This window comes from Octopus sinensis, linkage group LG9 (assembly GCF_006345805.1).
Source record: "Octopus sinensis linkage group LG9, ASM634580v1, whole genome shotgun sequence".
NCBI lineage: Eukaryota > Metazoa > Mollusca > Cephalopoda > Octopoda > Octopodidae > Octopus > Octopus sinensis.
This window is the reverse complement of record NC_043005.1, coordinates 88,430,299-88,448,059: the sequence shown is the minus strand read 5'-3', so window position 1 is coordinate 88,448,059 and position 17,761 is coordinate 88,430,299. Positions and strand designations below refer to the sequence as shown.

General features: G+C 39.9%; 2 protein-coding genes across 2 annotated transcripts in view; one reads left to right on the top strand and one right to left on the bottom strand.

Moving 5' to 3' along the window:
* The window catches only part of LOC115215459 (organic cation transporter protein-like), a 463,156-nt gene that overhangs the window by 290,586 nt on the left and 154,809 nt on the right, over positions 1–17,761 (bottom strand). The window lies entirely within an intron of this gene.
* LOC115215574 (DDB1- and CUL4-associated factor 6-like) overlaps positions 1–17,761 on the top strand; it is a 65,440-nt gene that overhangs the window by 41,531 nt on the left and 6,148 nt on the right. The window contains 10 exon segments of the mRNA XM_029784777.2: positions 640–744; positions 2,226–2,339; positions 3,375–3,510; positions 4,425–4,585; positions 6,690–6,843; positions 8,414–8,571; positions 8,574–10,272; positions 12,582–12,711; positions 14,284–14,470; positions 17,272–17,428. Coding sequence (XP_029640637.2) covers positions 640–744; positions 2,226–2,339; positions 3,375–3,510; positions 4,425–4,585; positions 6,690–6,843; positions 8,414–8,571; positions 8,574–10,272; positions 12,582–12,711; positions 14,284–14,470; positions 17,272–17,428 — 3,001 coding nt within the window.

The following is a 17,761-nucleotide window of genomic DNA, read 5'->3' as shown; positions in this document are numbered from 1 at the left end:
GCGGCTAACCGGCTTCCATGCCAGTGGCACTTAAAGGGCACCATTCGAGCGTGATCGTTACCAGTGTCACCTTACTGGCACTCGAGCACCATCTGAGCGTGATCGTTGCTAGAGTGGCTATCTGGCCTCCGTGCCGGTGGCACATAAAAGATACCATTCGAGCATGACTGTTACCAGCATTGCCTTACTGGCACCTGTGCTGGTGGCATGTGTAAAAGATTTGAGCGAGGTCATTGCCAGTACTGCCTGACTGGCCCCGTGCTGGTGGCACGTAAAAGCACCCACTACACTCTTGGAGTGGTTGGCATTAGGAAGGGCATTCAGCTGTAGAAACTCTGCCAGATCAAGATTGGAGCCTGGTGCAGCCATCTGGTTCACCAGCCCTCAGTCATTCATCCAACCCATGCCAGCATGGAAAGCAGACGTTAAACGATGATGATGATGATGACAGCAATCATGGCAAGAAGCAAGAGACCCAATGAGACATCTTAAGGGCATCCCATTCTATAGATTTCTTGATTGTTAGGTAAAACTCACATTTCACCATTGATATTGTCTTTATTTATACAAAGAAAAAACATATTTGGTTTGAATGTTATTGAAAGAATCTTTTCATTTTTTGCTTTTCTTTGTTTCCAGGTGATCTCTTGTTCGGGTGATGGGAAAATATTCTACACCCATGTCGACCGAGAAGACACTTATGGCACCCATTGCTTTGACTGTCACTTTGGTACCACTTATGAGGTTTGTCCACTCTAATAATATTCTTGGTTGTCACTTTGGACCATGAATGCATCCATTTTTGATGTGCATCATTTTGTTGCCGTATGATTGTGTGTATATGTGTTGGACTACAGCCTTCCTTCACACAATAGGCTCCACTCATACCACAGCCTCCACTCACATCATAGGCTCCACTCATACTCTATCTCATAATGCTATGTAGAACAGTGTGATACGTTTAGAATACCTGAATATATATGTATGTGTGTATATCTGTGTGTGTGTGTGTATATATATATATATATACACAGTCGCCATGATAGATCGTTAGCCACTACACACATTCTTTTTCTCTCCTTGTTTCTCTCCTTGTTTTTTCTGTGTCCCTTTCTGTTGAAGAGTGTAGGCTCAAAACGTAAAAGACTTTTTCTATTCCTGAGCGTTATACTAATACATCTGTTTGTTTTGTACACCACCTGTCTTCGTCTTTTGTTTATTTCGTAAACTCTCCCTATATATATATATATATATATATTGTGAGAGAGGAAGCTATGTAATGTTAAAAAATGTTTATAATTGATAGAAAACCAAAATACAAACATTGACATTAAAAAGGCAGGGCATAATATTCACATCACTTTAATAGGGTAACTTTTACTGAATGATAAACTTATAAGTACAAAACCCCTAAAATTGTAAAATTGTTTTAGTGACTTACTTTAGAATTAAAGGTTCTTAGACTCCCATTCAGCACACAACAAGGATATCAGGGGCACAAACTGAAATGAAAGTATTTCTATATTTAATGATGAAGTTAGTCAGAAACCTCATAATATTCTTCTTGAACATGTTTAGTTGTACATCATTATGTTCTGATTTCAAATCCTGCCCAGACTGGCTTTTATCTCTGTGGGTTCAGTTAAAGTGCCAGCAAAGTGTTGGAAGAGAAGAAGGGGTCAATTTGATAAACTCTATCCGTCCTCTCTAAATATGTGGAAATCCTTATGTTTATAATTAAAACTATGGTTTGCTTTGGAACCCTATGGTTTCAGGTTCAGTTCCACCATATGGTACCTTGGCCAATTCTCTTCTACAATAGTCCTGGATTAGTCAAAGCTTTGTGAGTGTATTTGGCAGATCGAAACTGAAAGACGCCCACTGTATGTGGGATAGAGATACCCATGTAAATATACAGGTGTCTCTATGCATTAAAGTCTCTATGTATTTCTGTCTCCTTGTTATGACATTACATGCCTCTCTCTCTTTCTCTCTCTCTCCCTCTCCCTCTCTCTCTCACATACACAAGCAGTGTTTTTCGTTTGCAGTTTTCCATAGAAACATGTCAGGATTAGGGGAAAATATTTCCTTGCTAAGAAACAGATAAAGATTTCTGAAAGGAAGAGCATCTGCTTCAACAAATCCTGTCTGACCCATGCAAGCATAGGTCAGTGGATGTTAAACCTATGATGATGATTATGTATTTACGAATGTATCTTTTGTAGGTTGTGGTTGTACCCAATGAAGCTTCCACCTTCCTCTCTTGTGGAGAAGACTGCACTGTTCGATGGTTTGATCTCCGTATGAAAAACAAGTGCCATAAAGATGATTGCCGAGATGTGAGTTAAACAGACTTCATTCAGTTGGCTGGTTTTATTATGTAAAATTGTATGAAATAAGATCTTGTTCTTTCAACATAAAGTAAGAACTGGTTTCGTATTGCTTATCAAACTAAGGGTTGAAAAATAGACATGTTACTAGGGAGAAAAAAAAGACATATTACTAGGGGAGATAATTGTTCATTCATTTATTTTACAGTAAAGGGGAGGTAAATCTGTAATTTTTATTTTTGGTCTGTCTTATTCTGGCTTATATCTTACAATAAAAGGGGGTAAATCCTTTATTTTTAATATGGGTTCATATCTAATTCTGGTTTATATTTTTTGATAAATGAGGCTTCTTCATTCAGTCTTACTTGTGTTGAGGTCCAGAAAGCAAGTTGATAAAATGGGAAAATTACGAATTGTGGCTGTAATCATTCTGCACATTTAGTGTTTTAAGGGTAGGTGTATTGTTGTGTTTGGCTTTTCTTAATGTTTTAATATTAATCGATTTTGCACGTTTAATTCTTTCGTTTATGAGGTGAGTTGGGTAGTGCCTGTTCTGGAGTACCTTTTTAAGCTTTTGCAATCTTAGTTCTCTAATATTTTCTCGGGTACTATGGTGCAAATCCTTCTTGCATGGTCGAAGGGGATATTTATTTTGATATGTCGCAGGTGACATGAGCTAAATAATATTGTGGCCTTGTAAAAAATGTCTGTTTTTATTTCTTCTTTGTTTATTTTTTAAATCAGTATGTCTAGGAATGGGAGTCCCTCTTGGTTATTTTCCATTGTGAATTGTATGTCGGTGTTAATGCTATTGAGGAGTCTTTTGAACTCCAGGAACTTATCTATGTTTTCATTCCAGAGGATGAAGCAATTGTCCAAAAATCTTTTCCAGTTTTCTTTTATATATTGGGAGAGAGGGTTTCCAAATTTTGAAAATGACTCCTGATATAATGTTATTTCTAAAAATCTTAAAAAGGGTTAAATACTGTTTTGTGTGTGTTTTGTTAAAAAAAAAAGATATTTTTTTTGTTGATTCATTTCTAGGATGTTATGTTATTTTGTCAACGTGCTGTAACATCAATGGCTATCAACCCGATGGTCCCTTATGAGCTGGGTATAGCCTTGTCTGATAGCACAGTGCTGATGTTTGACCGCAGGATGTTGGGAACCAGAGCTACCGGTATGTACACATTTGCTTTCTTGACATTTGTTTAAACTCTTTGAAAAAACATATTAGATCTGAAAAAACCCTGTTGCCTCCTTGTAATCACTGACACAGGATTGATATCTCAGATAGGTCCTGTGACACTCTGTGCCATGCTGAATCTCCCTGGGAACTACATTAAGGGTATGTGTATCTGAAAGGCAGCGAGCTGGCAGAGACGTTAGAACGCCGGGTGAAATGCTTAGCGGTATTTCGTCTGCTGCTACATTCTGTGTTCAAATTCCGCCGAGGTCAACTTGGCCTTTCATCCTTTCGGGGTTGATTAAATAAGTACCAGTTATGTACTGGGGTCGATATAATCGACTTAATCCGTTTGTCTGTCCTTGTTTGTCCTCTCTGTGTTTAGCCCCTTGTGGGTAGTAAAGTAATAGGTATGTGTATCTGAGGAGTGCTCAGCCACTTGCACATTAATTTCACGTGCAGGCTGTTCCGTTGATCAGATCAGATCGAAACTCTCATCATCATAACTGACAGAGAACCAGTACAGAACCCTGTTTCCCCTCAATGTAAAGCCCTGTTTTCCATTCAGTTTACTGACTTGAGGTCATCTTTAATGTAATATACCTTAAATCATATTTTTGTGACACCAATTTATTTTTTCCTACCTCTGTAAAGTGGTTGGCGTTAGGAAGGGCATCCAGCTGTAGACACCATGGCAAAACAGACAATTGGTGCAGCTCTCCAGCCTTTCCACCTCCTGTCAAACCATCCAAACCATGCCAGCATAGAAAACAGACATTAAATGATGATGAGTGCCTTTTGGAAGGTCCCCATCACACCATCTTTTATTTTTCCTCTCCAAACCTTCATATTTTACCCTAATTGCTCTTACATTGATTTATTTCTTGCCTTCTTTTCTCTTTTCGCAGGAAACTACACAAACAAATTCACCACGGGGTTAACCTGTAGGTTCTCAGCTTCTACCCTGAAAAACCGAAACTATCGCATCACCTCCCTCTGTTACAGTCCGGACGGCAAGGAGATGCTTGTTAGTTATTCCTCTGAGTACATTTATTTATTCAAGACTAGGGTAAGAGTTTTTTTGCTTTCAGTTTGATTAAATGTTGTTGTTATTGTAGTTGTAGGACAACATTGAATTGCAGAATCATTAAAGCGACTGACAAATGCTTGCTGGTATTTCTTCTGACTCCTGTTTTGAGTTCAAATTCTACTGGGGTTAAATTTCCCTTTCATCCCCCAGGGGTCAATAAATAAAGCACCTGCCAAGTGATTGGATTGATGGTAATAACTAAACTCCTAAAAACTACTGGCCCTGTGCCTAAATCAGAAACCATTATTATTATTATTATTCTTTACCAACATCACCTTACTGGCACCTGTGCCAGTGGCATGTGTAAAAGATTCGAGCGAGGTTGTTGCCAGTACCGCCTGACTGGCCCCCGTGTCGGTGGCATGTAAAAAGCACCCACTACACTCTCGGAGTGGTTGGCGTCAGGAAGGGCATCCAGCTGTAGAAACTTTGCCAGATCAAGATTGGAGCCTGGTGCAGCCATCTGGTTCACCAGCCCTCAGTCAAAATCGTCCAACCCATGCTAGCATGGAAAGCAGACGTTAAACAATGATGATGATGATTATTATTATTATTATGAAGGCGGCGAGCTGGCTGAATAATTAGCATGCCGGACAAAATGCTTAGCGGTATTTCATCTGCCGCTACATTCTGAGTTCAAATTCCGCTGGGGTCGACTTTGCCCTTCATCCTTTCAGGGTTGATAGATTAAGTACCATTTGGGTGTTGGGGTCGATGTGATTGACTGTCCCCCTTCCCACAAAATTCAGGCCTTGTGGCCATTGTAGAAAGGATTATTATTGGCGTTAGGAAGAACATCCAGCAATAAAAACCTTGCCAAACCAGACAGGAACCTGGTGTAGCAGCTCTGGCTTACCAGTTCCAGTCTAACTGTCCAACCCATGCCAGCATGGAAAGCAGACGTTAAATGATAATCATGATAATGATGATTATTGTTATGATGCTTTGGTTTTGCTTTAATCTATGAGTTTCACCCAGAGACATTGAGGGGCAACATGGCTTTGCATCCAAAGATGGCTAACAGGTGAGGTGCCATGCTGTTGGAAACACTGATGCTTGTAGGGAGTCAAAAAGAACATAACACTGAATGTGTAAAGTTGCATTTACACGGAAAGGAATTTACATAGAATATGTTAGGTGGCCATAAGTAGGATCTTTTGCAATTCACTTATTTTGGGGTTGTCAGGGATTTGGTCCTCATATTTGTTTTGCTCCTCTTGATGTCATTGTAAGTGCCCCAATGATAATGGGTAATGTTAGCACCTCAATTATTACCTCTGCCTTAACGAAGGCAAAGGTATTGTTTTCAGTCATGTTTGTCTCTTTGTTTGTCTGTGGACAAGATATCTCAAGAACTGCTGGATGGATTTAGATGAAACTTTCAGGGATGTTTTTTTACTTAATCTTTGAGAGTGTTTGGGTTTATTCTTAGTATTCTTGTTTGTGAGAGCAGTCGAGTTTATTTCAGATATTCTCATTTTAAAAATCCTCTCTGGCTAATCGTTGAGAGGACGTTGGTCTTGCCTTGGCAGAGGTTTGCGCTCTCTGAATGTTCTTCTTCTTATTATTATTATTATTATTACCATTATTAGATGATGGATTAGGGGAATTGTTAGAGCCACAGAGAAAGCGTTTTGTGGTATTTACTCTGCTCTTTATGAGTTCAAATACTCCCCAGCTCCTCTTTGCCTTTCAGCTGCCTAAGTTCAATAAAATAAAGTTTTGGCCATGTTTTAGTGTGTTAGTCGATTACACTGACTTCAGTGCTTGACTAGTATTTGTCTCTTGACTCACATTGACCCCTAAAGGATGAAAACAAACCCAACCTCAGCAAAAATTTGAATTGGGGATGTAAAGAGCCAGGAGAAATAGCACAAAACGTTTTGTTTGATGCTCCACCGATTCTGCCAGCTCACTGTCTTAATAAGTTTATGAAAATCTCGTGTTGCATCTGTTTTGTAAATTGTTTCAATCATAATTGTCCTTGTTATTTGGTGTTTTTCTTATTTATTATTGTAATTTAGTTTTGTTTTCTATTGAAAAAATATAATTTAATCCCGACATTTCTTTTTTTTTTTCATAGGGTGATGAAGGGAGAAGTACTTGTTTGATGTCCGAAGGTCTCTCCTGTGACAACGGGAACAGGCAGCCGCCCATTAAGAGGTTACGTCTACGTGGTGATTGGTCAGACACTGGGCCAAATGCAAGGCCAGAAAGAGAACGGCAATCTGGCGAAGGTAACTGACTACTTGGCTCACACCAATTTTTCTCTCTATTTTTCTTTCTTTCTTTTTTTTTTATTGTTTGGGTTATTTTCAGAACATCAGATTCCTCTTTTTACCCTCATCGTATATAAACCTATTCAAACTCATAAACTTCACTATTTTTTTATTATTATTACCTCTGCCTTAGCGAAAGCAGAGGTATTGCTTCCAGTTATGTTTTGTTTGTGGACAAGATATCTCAAGAACCGCTGGAGGAATTCGGATGAAACTTTCAGGGTTGTTTGGCCTCGTGACTGGAATGAACTGATTAGATTTGGGCATTGATCTGGTACCAGACAAGGATTCTAGATTATCTTTCCTGTTTTTTTTCACTTAATTTTTAAGAATGGTTGGTTTCATTTTTAGTATTCTCATTTGTGAGAGCAGTTGAGTTTATTTCAGATATTCTCATTTTAAAAACCATCTCAGACTAATTGTTGAGAGGACATTGGTGTTGCCTTGGTGGAGGTTTGCACTCTCTGAGTGTTCTTCTTCTTATTATTATTGCAGTGGCGAGCTGGCAGAATCATTCACACACCGGGCAAAATGCTTAGCGGCATTTCATCTGTCCTTACATTCTGAGTTCAAATTCCACCGAGGTCGACTTTGCCTTTCATCCTTTCGAGGTCGATGAAATAAGTACCAGTTATGCACCAGAGTCAATGTAATAGAATATCCAGCTGACCCAAAATTTCAGGCCTTGTCCCTATAGTAAAAAGGATTATTATTATTATGAAGGTGGCAACCTGGCAGAATCGTTAGCATACCAGGTGAAATGCTTAGTGGCATTTCGTTCATCCTTATGGTCTGAGTTCAAATTCCACTGAGGTCAACTGTGTGTTTCATCCTTTCAGGGTCAATAAAATAAGTACCAGTTACATACTGGGGTCGATGTAATCAATTTACTCTCTCCCCACAAATTTCAAGCTTGTGCTTTTAGTAGAAAAGATTATTATTATTAAGGTGGTGAGCTGGCAGAATCATTAGCATGCTGGGCGAAATGTTTCATGTTTCACCCACCTTTACATTTTGAGTTCAAATACCACCAAGGTTGACTTTGCCTTTCATCCTTTTGGGGTCGATAAAATCGATTAGTCCCCCCACCCCCAAATTTCAGGCCATGTACCTATGGTAGAAAGGATTATTATTATTATCTAAGGTGGCAAACTGGCAGAATCGTTAGCATGCTGTACGAAATGCTTAGCAGTATTTCATCTGTCTGCAAGTTCTGAGTTCAAATTTTGCCGAGGTCTACTTTGCCTTTCATCCTTTCGGGGTCAATAAATTAAGTATCAATTGCATACTGGGGTCGATCTAATTGAGTGCCCTTCTCCCCCAAAATTTAGGGCTTGTGCCTAGAATAGAAAAGATTTATTATTATTATTATTATTATTGTTATTATTATTGTTATTGTAATTATTATTATTGTTATTATTATCATTATTATTATTGTTATAATTGTAAACCTGATCTTTCAAGATGAAAAGAGATTTTTATGTTTTTTAAGTTTGATGTGACTGATTTTTTTCTTTTTCATTTCCAGGTCAACAAAGTCCTCGTACAACCATAATGCAGAGAATGTCTGATATGTTGACTCGATGGTTGGATGGAAGTCTCCGAAACAACAATGAAAACGAGCAGCCTGCCAGTGGCTTGAATGAAGGGGATTCCGCTAATAATCCTACTGAATCTGGGGTGAAATGTTAGCCACAACATCAACATCCATGTCCGCTTCAGCGTCAACGGCATCGACATCATCTGACCGTCCTGCCGAAGGGCAAAGAGACATGACTTGCGAAGGGTCCCCTGCTGCAGCCCCTCTTGTTGAAGGTGATCTCGGTCAGATGCCAGCAAAAGTGATGCAAGTAATAAGGGATAATATTAACCCTTTTCGGTCATTGGAATCTCCCTCAGCTTCTGCTGCTTCCACTGATGTCTCCAATAATCAGGGGACTTCTTTAAAAACTGGGAAAACTCCAAGAGCAGACAAAAGCACTTTACAATCTCCTCTCTGTCTGAAACCTAACAATTCTACGGACTGTCGCTACCCTAATCCTACCTCAAAAACTAGTGCTCAGTTCTCTTTAAACACTCCTGTGTCAGTGTTACCTTCCAAGCTCTCTTTAATCTCCTCTAACGATAGCAATAACGATGCCAAGAACCAGCTGTGGGGTTCTTTGGAGAAAGAAAACCATCCAGAAGAAACTTCTGCAAATAATTTTATAAGTTTACCAAATTCTAGTAAAAGTAATTTACCAATATCTGAAAGCCGAGAAGCAGTGATGCCAGGTCATGTTTTAGCTGATGATGCTGGAGCTGTTGAAGCTGATGGACAGAACGAAAGTTCATTAGGACTTTCTCACAAGTTAAATACTTCTTTAAACTCTATTGATGAACAACAACAGCCTCACATAAGCCGAGAGGATCATCCTTCTCCTTCGTCTTTATCTATAACTAATTTATCTACGTTTTTCTCTTCTTCAGTTTCTTTGCCTTCTCCTTCCACCCACACCACAACTGCCACATCCAACACAACCACTGCTACCACCTCAAATACAACTACTACTACTTCCACCACCACTATCATCACCACTGCCAGCAACTCCACTGCCGCCACCACCACCACCACCACCACCACCACCACCACCACTCATTCAACAACAGCACAGATGTCTTCAATGGAATCCTCATCTAGTACGTCCCTCTCCCCGCTCCAATCCTATCTTCAACCCGTTCGCATAGAGCCTGTGATAAGTCTTCATTATGAAACGGAAGGAACCTCGAGTAGCACCATTCGTGTTGGGTTTGCTGCATTTGAAAACCTGGAAGCTGGCATTCTGGAACGAAGTGCCGAGAACGCATCGCTAAACCAGCTGAACACTTCGACCATGCCCGGCCAACTGGGTGTGGCAGCCTCTGATAATTCGGGTTCCACTTCAATGGAAATTGAAAAACCTAGTGGAACTAAAGAGTTGAATGCTACGTCTTCAGCGAACCATGAATCTCCTGCAAGTCTTTCCTCACATTTTTGTAACCAAGCTCAAGTTGTTACTAACAGTGACCCTCCGGCCCCTTCTTTGTTTGGGAGTTGCGAGGGGAAGACTGAAGACGTCGATGACTGTGATCCTCTTCCAAAATGTGATATTAAACAAACGGCAGAACCAATTCCTCTCCCGAGTGGGGAGGACAGTTGTTCCATGTCCTTCGCAACTGAAACAGAAGGAAATGACAGCAAGAGCTCTTCCCACTCCACATGTGGCCAGCCGGTGAAGCGGGGTGAGAACTCCTCGGATCAGCTGGCTTCTCAAAATCCTGTTTGCAACAATGAAGGAATGCTCGTTTCTACTGACTCCGATTCTAAAGACCATTCAATGAGACTTTCCACCAGCAATAATGATTCAGGTAAAGGATTATCAAAATATCTTCTTTCTCTTCATAGGACATTGTTTGTTTCCCTTCTTACGTGGCACCCATTTCACTTGCTAAACCTTTTCGTGTTGAAATACCCTGCCTTTGTTTCAATTAATTTTCACATAATGAAGAATTTAATAAAATGCCTTTCTTCATTATAAACCTGGTGTTTGGAACACAAAAACTTGATGGAAGGCTTCAGTTGAGATCAATTTCAAAGAACTTTTGTTTTGTAGACCAAAAAGCAGTCTCAGAGGTGGATTGGCATCAAAAGGGTCATAGGGGTTAAGGGATGAGAGGGGTTAAGGATTTTTGCTGCTTATATATATATATATATATATATATATATATATATATATATACACACACATATACAATGGGCTTCTTCCAGTTTCATCTACCAAATCCACTCACAAGGCTTTGGTCGGACTGAGGCTACAGTAGAAGACACATGCTCAATGTGCCACGTGGTGGGACTGAATCCAGGACCATATGGTTGGTAAGCAAGCTGCTTACCACACAGCAGTCCTTTACGATTGTCAAATTGTTGGACTATAAAAACCAACTGTCACTGCTAACACTAAATCACCCATCGCTTCTCCAAACATACTTCTAGCTTCTCTCAGAACACACATTTTCCTGCCATGAACAGTACTTGGCAGTGTAACTTGGTTTTCTTGCCTTGGAACAGTTGTGTTACTTGTAAATTTTCTAAACAGTAAAACAGATAAACAACCAAAACTGAAGATTCCCATTCTCCTTCATTCAACAATTCTTACAATTGTTTTCATGAAATTTCATTAAAAAAACACATGCATTTCTCAGAAAGTCATGAAGAAACAGTCAAGAGGTGGGGGTGGGGGAGGCAGCACCAATATGTAGAAATATCCAAAACTGCAGCTATTAACAATATTCCTCAAGTTACAAATTCTGAGTTCCTGCTGCATCAATATATTCCAGCAATTCTTAAACTAGTTTCAACTGTTCATCACAGACTGAACTCTGTGAGAATAACCTAAGTGTCAGTAATAGTAATAGTAGTAGTAGTAGTAGTAGCAACAGCAGCAGAAATCAACATTATAGCTGTAATCGTACGAGGGTGAGTCAAAAAGTAATGCCATTTTGTTTACGACAGGTATAATTACCAACACATTGGAACATGTATCATACATCAAAATGAAGCTGGTCCTCTGTGGATCGCATCCCTACTTATTAACGTAATCACCATCTCTCTCAATAGCAATGTTCCACCTTTGAATGAGAGCATGTATCCCTGTTGACTGTTCTTTGAGCCACTTCTTCACTACAGTTTTCACTTCCTCATCACCAGATTTAGTGCCTTCAGACTATCATCTCTTTGGCTCCATGAAAGAGGGTTTGAGAAGCAAACATTATTCCAGTGATGGGGAAGTGAAAACTGTAGCGAAGAAGTGGCTCAAAGAACAGTCAACAGAATTTTACAGGGCAGGGATACATGCTCTCATTCGAAGGTGGAACATTGCTATTGAGAGAAATGGTGACTATGCTGAGGAGTAGGGATGTGATCCACAGAGGACCAGCTTCATTTTGGTGTATGATACATGTTCCTGTGTTGGTAATTATACCTGTCCTAAACAAAATGGCATTACTTTTTGACTCACCTTCGTAATAGCAATCATTTGATGTTGTTGTAGTAGTAGTAGTAGTAGTAGTAGTAGTAATAATGAATATCTCCCAGTGTTGTTTTGTACTTTTTCTGTTTTTGTTTGTTTGTTTCATTATATATATAATTTTTTTCCTTGTTCTCCTCATAACTTGTCTTTATTGTTTGGTCTACAGACTTCATCATTTTTTGATATTGTACTCATCTCTCTCTCTTCCCCACCCCTTTCCTTGTTCATCTGTCACAGCCACATCTTTATACCCCAACATCTCGTGATGCTGACACAGTCAAATTGAACAGTCTTCTTGGAAGATGTTGAAATTGTGATGCTATTTGGTTCACAAGTGATGAGGGGTTGAGCTTCACTATACCCATTGCATGCGTTTTTCTGTTTTACCATATGTTCTTTTTGTTGTTCCCTTGCCACATTTTTCATAGTAGTAATAGCGACAGGAGTTGGTCCCCTTCAGTATGTCCAATCCATGCTAGTGGGTCCAACCTATGCTAGCATGGAAAATGGACGCTAAACGATGATGATGATGATGATGTAGTCATCATGAGTGTTTAGAGATGATACAAGATTTTATAGAATGAAAGTTTTTTCTTTTTCTGTTCCATTGCCTCTGTCATTCTGATGTTTAATGTCTGTTATTTCTAGATCAAGCCTGCGGAAGTTCGAGCAATTTCCCCACAGCAACAACTTCAGCTGAGAACGTAACCAATGAAGAAGAGAGCAGTGATGAAGAGTTTGTGTTCAGACCAACTCAGAGTGGGAGTAGCACACGATGGTGAGTTGAGGGTCCTTGTGATGATGACATTAAAGTTCTGGGTACCTGACTAATAGGGTACTTAGGAGATGAGGTAGAGTGTAGATGGCTTCTGGAAGTTGACCTACAGCAAATGATTTAATACTTCTTATTATATGCTTGCCATCCATCGCTGACTATGTGAGACCCAGGCAAAATCCACTTTTGTATCAGTTCAGTTAAAGTTTCTTCTGTGCGGTCAGGTACTTCGGCCAAAAAAAACCTTTTCTTGAGACTCTCTCTGTACCACCTAATACCCAATGTCCCTTTGCTTCTGTTACTACTTATCTCCCACTTAATTTTTATTTACTTTTTTTTTATATAACTGAACAAGTACCATGTAGGTAATTGTTTTACCGCGTAATTATACCCATTTCATTTGAGAAGACCCATCAAGCTGAGTGAAGTCGTAGTCATGGACGATGCTGGTGTTACGTAATGGCACCTGTGCCAGTGGTATGTGAAGAGCACCTTTCAAGCATTGGGCCTCATGAAGGCAAAGTATCTGAATTCCTTTCGACTCTTGGCCCTCATGGAAGCAATCACCAAGACCCTTGCCGTCACATCGTGCTTGAGAAAACCCATGAAACCGAGCAAAATCGCAGTCATGGCAGATATAAGTATCACGCAAATAGCATCTATGCCGGTGGCACATAAAAGCATTCATTACACTCTCGGAGTGGTTGGCATTAGGAAGGGCATCCAGCCATAGAAAGCCATGCTAAATCTGACTGGAGTCGGGTGCAGCCTTCCAGTTTACCAGCTCCGGTCAAACTGTCCAGCCCATGATAGCATGGACAACACACGTTCAGTAATGACCACCACTGGCCATGGCAGTCTCTTCTCTTTGCAGTGGAACTTTTAAGGAATATCTGGACAATCTGTGAGGGTTGTGATGTTATTCTGCGACAGATTGGCTGAATCATGAGAGCATCGGAAGAAATGTTCTGAGTTCAATTCCTGCTGAGGTCATCTTTATCGATCCCAAAAGATGAAAGGCAAAATACCAATCAAGTTGTTGGGGGTCAATGTAATTAGCTAACCCCTGATTACATGGATTACAAAACTGCTGGCCTTTTGCCAAAACATGAAATCATATAATGAAGGAAGAGGAAGTTGTGTATGTGTGTGTATATGCACACAAGCATGTGCATATGTTTTTATCCAACAAGAGGCTTAACTGCTGTTAATCCTGTAGAATTCAGATTAATCTGTCAAATGTATGGCTTATTCATTCAAATTGTTTTGAATTAACCCTGTATTATCTCATAGCTTTCAGATTTTGAAGATGATTGTTTATTTTTAGAATGACATTATAGGGTAGGTGTGAGAGGCAGGATCTGGTCAGTTTGAACATAAAACAGGGAGGATATTTGGGGCTAGTTGTGCTCTGTTTAAATGCTTAAAGGGTTCAAGGAAATTGTTGATTTAACATGTTTTGTTGTGGCACAAAGAGATCCCAACTGTATCTTAAATGATGCCACAGTGCCGAAAATTCCTTGTAGTATTGTTGTGATAACCGTTTCCAAGAGATTCCTTTCTGCAACATTTCAGTGATGGCGGCAACAGCAGTGGAAGCAGCAGCAGTGAAACGAAAAGAAATATTGCCAAAGCAAAACTTCAAGAATATTACCGTCGAAAGAAGGAAGAACGACTCAAAGAAGAACAAGAAGCAATGAACAGGGTATTCCAAGCATCGATTAAGACCAAATTCAAGGGTCACCGGAATGCAAGAACTATGGTGAGTACCAAACCTGAGGCTGTGAGTGTGCTTTATCTTTGGCAGACAGCAATGGGGTTTGTGTAACTGTAGGCGGAGGGTATTGTTGTTGGGGCTTAGACTAAGGATTGCAGCGCTGGTCCAAGAGACCTATGATCAAAGGCACTCTGGCCATGACCATCCAGATAAAGTACAGGGAATGGGTGAGGAGGGACGAAGAGAGAGAAGAAGAAATGGTGCAGTAGGTGGAAATTTAAAGAAACACAGAAACCCAGATATAGGTATGTGGTAGTGAAGGAGGTTGGGGTGTTTGTTGTATGTCCTTGTCCCCTTCACTACCACAACTTATATGCTTACTCAGACACACACACATACACACATATGCATATGTATGTATCTATATATATATATATATATATATGTTCAGCAAAATTTAGATTCAGATGAATATGGTACTTAAGTTAAAGGCACCAGAATTTTGTATGCTGTCATCCATATAAATCAAATGGGGTGATTATAATCAAAATAAGCAACAAGGATATCCAAGGTAGTGTAGTACAATCGTTTCATGCTACTTCATTTTATTAAACACTGTAAGTATTACATCAGTTTTAAAATGTCGAGCAATCTTCAGCCACATATAGAATTTTTTTAATTAAATGGTCAATGCACATTTTTATACTTATTTCATTTGCCAACATTACAAAGAGGGTATATATATATATATATATAAATCCTGTTGCCCCATGAAGTAGAAGTCCAAGATGTTCAGATAAGCAACTTAGTTTTCCAACTAAAAACTTCTTTTTACAGTGCTAATTATAATTACTTTCTTACTTCGTTATCTGTCTATGTACCCACAGTTTAGTCTTAGTCTTCCATGCCGTATGCTAGAGAAAACTTAAGATCCCTGCGTTCAATCCAATTCTTCCTCTTTTTACCTTCTCCTTCTCTTTCACACACATTTATTATTGTTATTCATTCATTTATCTAATTTTGTTTACAGTTTGATTGACCGAAAACCGTTGGTTATAGCTCTAGCTGAGAATGCAAATGTCCATTTCTATCTCATTAATATTATTGTTGTCGTTGTTGTTGTTCTTTCACACTGGCAGCCAGAGTGTTTCTGTTTCATGGTGCATCTGCTCATACCACCCCCACCACCTATATAAGAAGTCTTTATCCTCTGACTTCTATCGGATGTCTTTCCTCTGAACGACTCCAACAGCTTAAATGTTCCCCCATCCCTGCTTAGGGTTTATCTCCTATGGAATGTAGTGATTATGTAGCGCACAAAATGACAGTGTAGTGTATGCAGGTTGAATGAAGGCTATTGTATGTTTATGAGTTCTACCAAATGTGAGCTTTCTTTTCAGGTACAAGATGCTGCTGTCCCCCATCCCAGGGTCTCGCAGGCCCACACAAGTAGTTGATAGCTTCCATTACCGAGGTGACCAAGTCAGTAGCAGAGGTGGATGCTCTGAAATTGTAGCTGCTAGAATAAGAATAGCCTTGGCAAAGTTCAGAGAGCTCCTACCTCTGCTTGGTGACAATGGGCCTCTCACTCAGAGTAAAAGGTAGACTGTATGATGCATGTGTGCGAACAGCCATGCTATACGGCAGTGAAACATGGGCCGTGACTGCTGAGGACATGCGTAAGCTTGAAAGAAATGAAGCCAGTATGCTCCACTAGATGTGTAATGTCAGTGTAAGCACCCTGAGAGAAAAGTTGGACTTAAGAAGCATCAGATGTAGTGTGCAAGAGAGATGACTGCGCTGGTATGGTCATGTGTTGCATATGCTTGAGGACAGCTGTGTGAAAAAGTGTCACACCCTAACAGTAAAGGGAACCTATTGAAGAGGTAGACCCAGAAAGACCTGGGATGAGGTGGTGAAGCACAGCCTTCAAACATTGGGCCTCATGGAGGCGATGACAAATGATTCAGACCTTTGGAGATATACTGTGCTTGAGAAGACCCAGCAAGCTAGGTGAGACCGTAACTGTGGCCTATGCCAGTACAGCATAACCGGCCCATCTAAGAGTACCTTTCAATCATTGGGCAATAAACTGCACTTGCAAAGACCTGTTGAGTCAAGTGAAGTCATTGTTGTGGCCAATGACAGTACTGCCTGATTGGCACCCATGCTAGTGGTACATAAAAAGCACCATTTGAGCATGATCAATGCCAGTGCCGCCTGACTGGCTTCCATGCAGGTGGATGTAAAAAGCACCATTCAAGTGTGGTCGATGCCAGTACTGCCTGACTGGACCTCGTGCTAGTGGCATGTAAAAATCACCCACTACACTTTCAGAGTGGTTGGCGTTAGCAAGAGCATCCAGCTGTAGAAATCCTGCTAGATCAGATTGGAGCCTCGTGCAGCCTCCTGGCTTGCCAGCCCTCAGTCAAACCATCCAACCCATGCCAGCATGGAAAGCAGGCGTTAAACGACGATGATGATTTTATATATATATATATATATATATATATATATATATATATATAATATTGTGTGACATGGAAATGGTGAAAGTTGATTTCAAGATGTTGAGCCACAGAAAGAAAATTACAAAGGAATAAAGAAACACTGTGTTGGGTGGGGGGGGACCTGTTTAACACCTAAACAAGTTGATGATTGTGTGTGTGTGTGAAATAGAAACATATTCCTCTCATAAACTTACCATTTATATAGAAATCCAAGATAAACCATTCATGGATCTTTGTAGTTTGACGTGAGATGAAAGCAATAATAAAAGCCCGATGTGTGTTTGTTTGATTGAATCTAATAATTAAATGGCTGTAATTTATTTTTCATTTGATCAGATCAAAGAAGCAAATTTCTGGAGTGATCAATTTGTAATGAGTGGGTCAGATTGTGGCCATATCTTCTTCTGGGATCGTTACACTGGACGTCTGGCGATGTTATTAGAGGCTGACCGTCATGTGGTCAACTGTCTGCAGCCCCATCCATTTTATCCAAGTAAGTGAACCAAATCAACACTATTATTTTATATTCCTTCTAAAATCGCTAACCACCATTCTTGCTCTTTTGTATGAGTTTTGTCTTTGATTCGGCCCACAATGAGCTGGAATTATGATCTGGTTTTTACTGCCAGTTGCCACCATTTGCTTAAGTGGCTCATGCTACTGAGAAAGAAAAAAGAAAATGAATGTTGCATGCAATCTCCTTACTTCTTTCTCTCTGTAACCAGAGACCTTTCATGTCTTCAAAACGAATCATCATCATCATCGTATGTCCATTTTCCATGCTGGCATGGGTTGGATGGTTTGACAGGAGCTGGCAAGCCAAAGA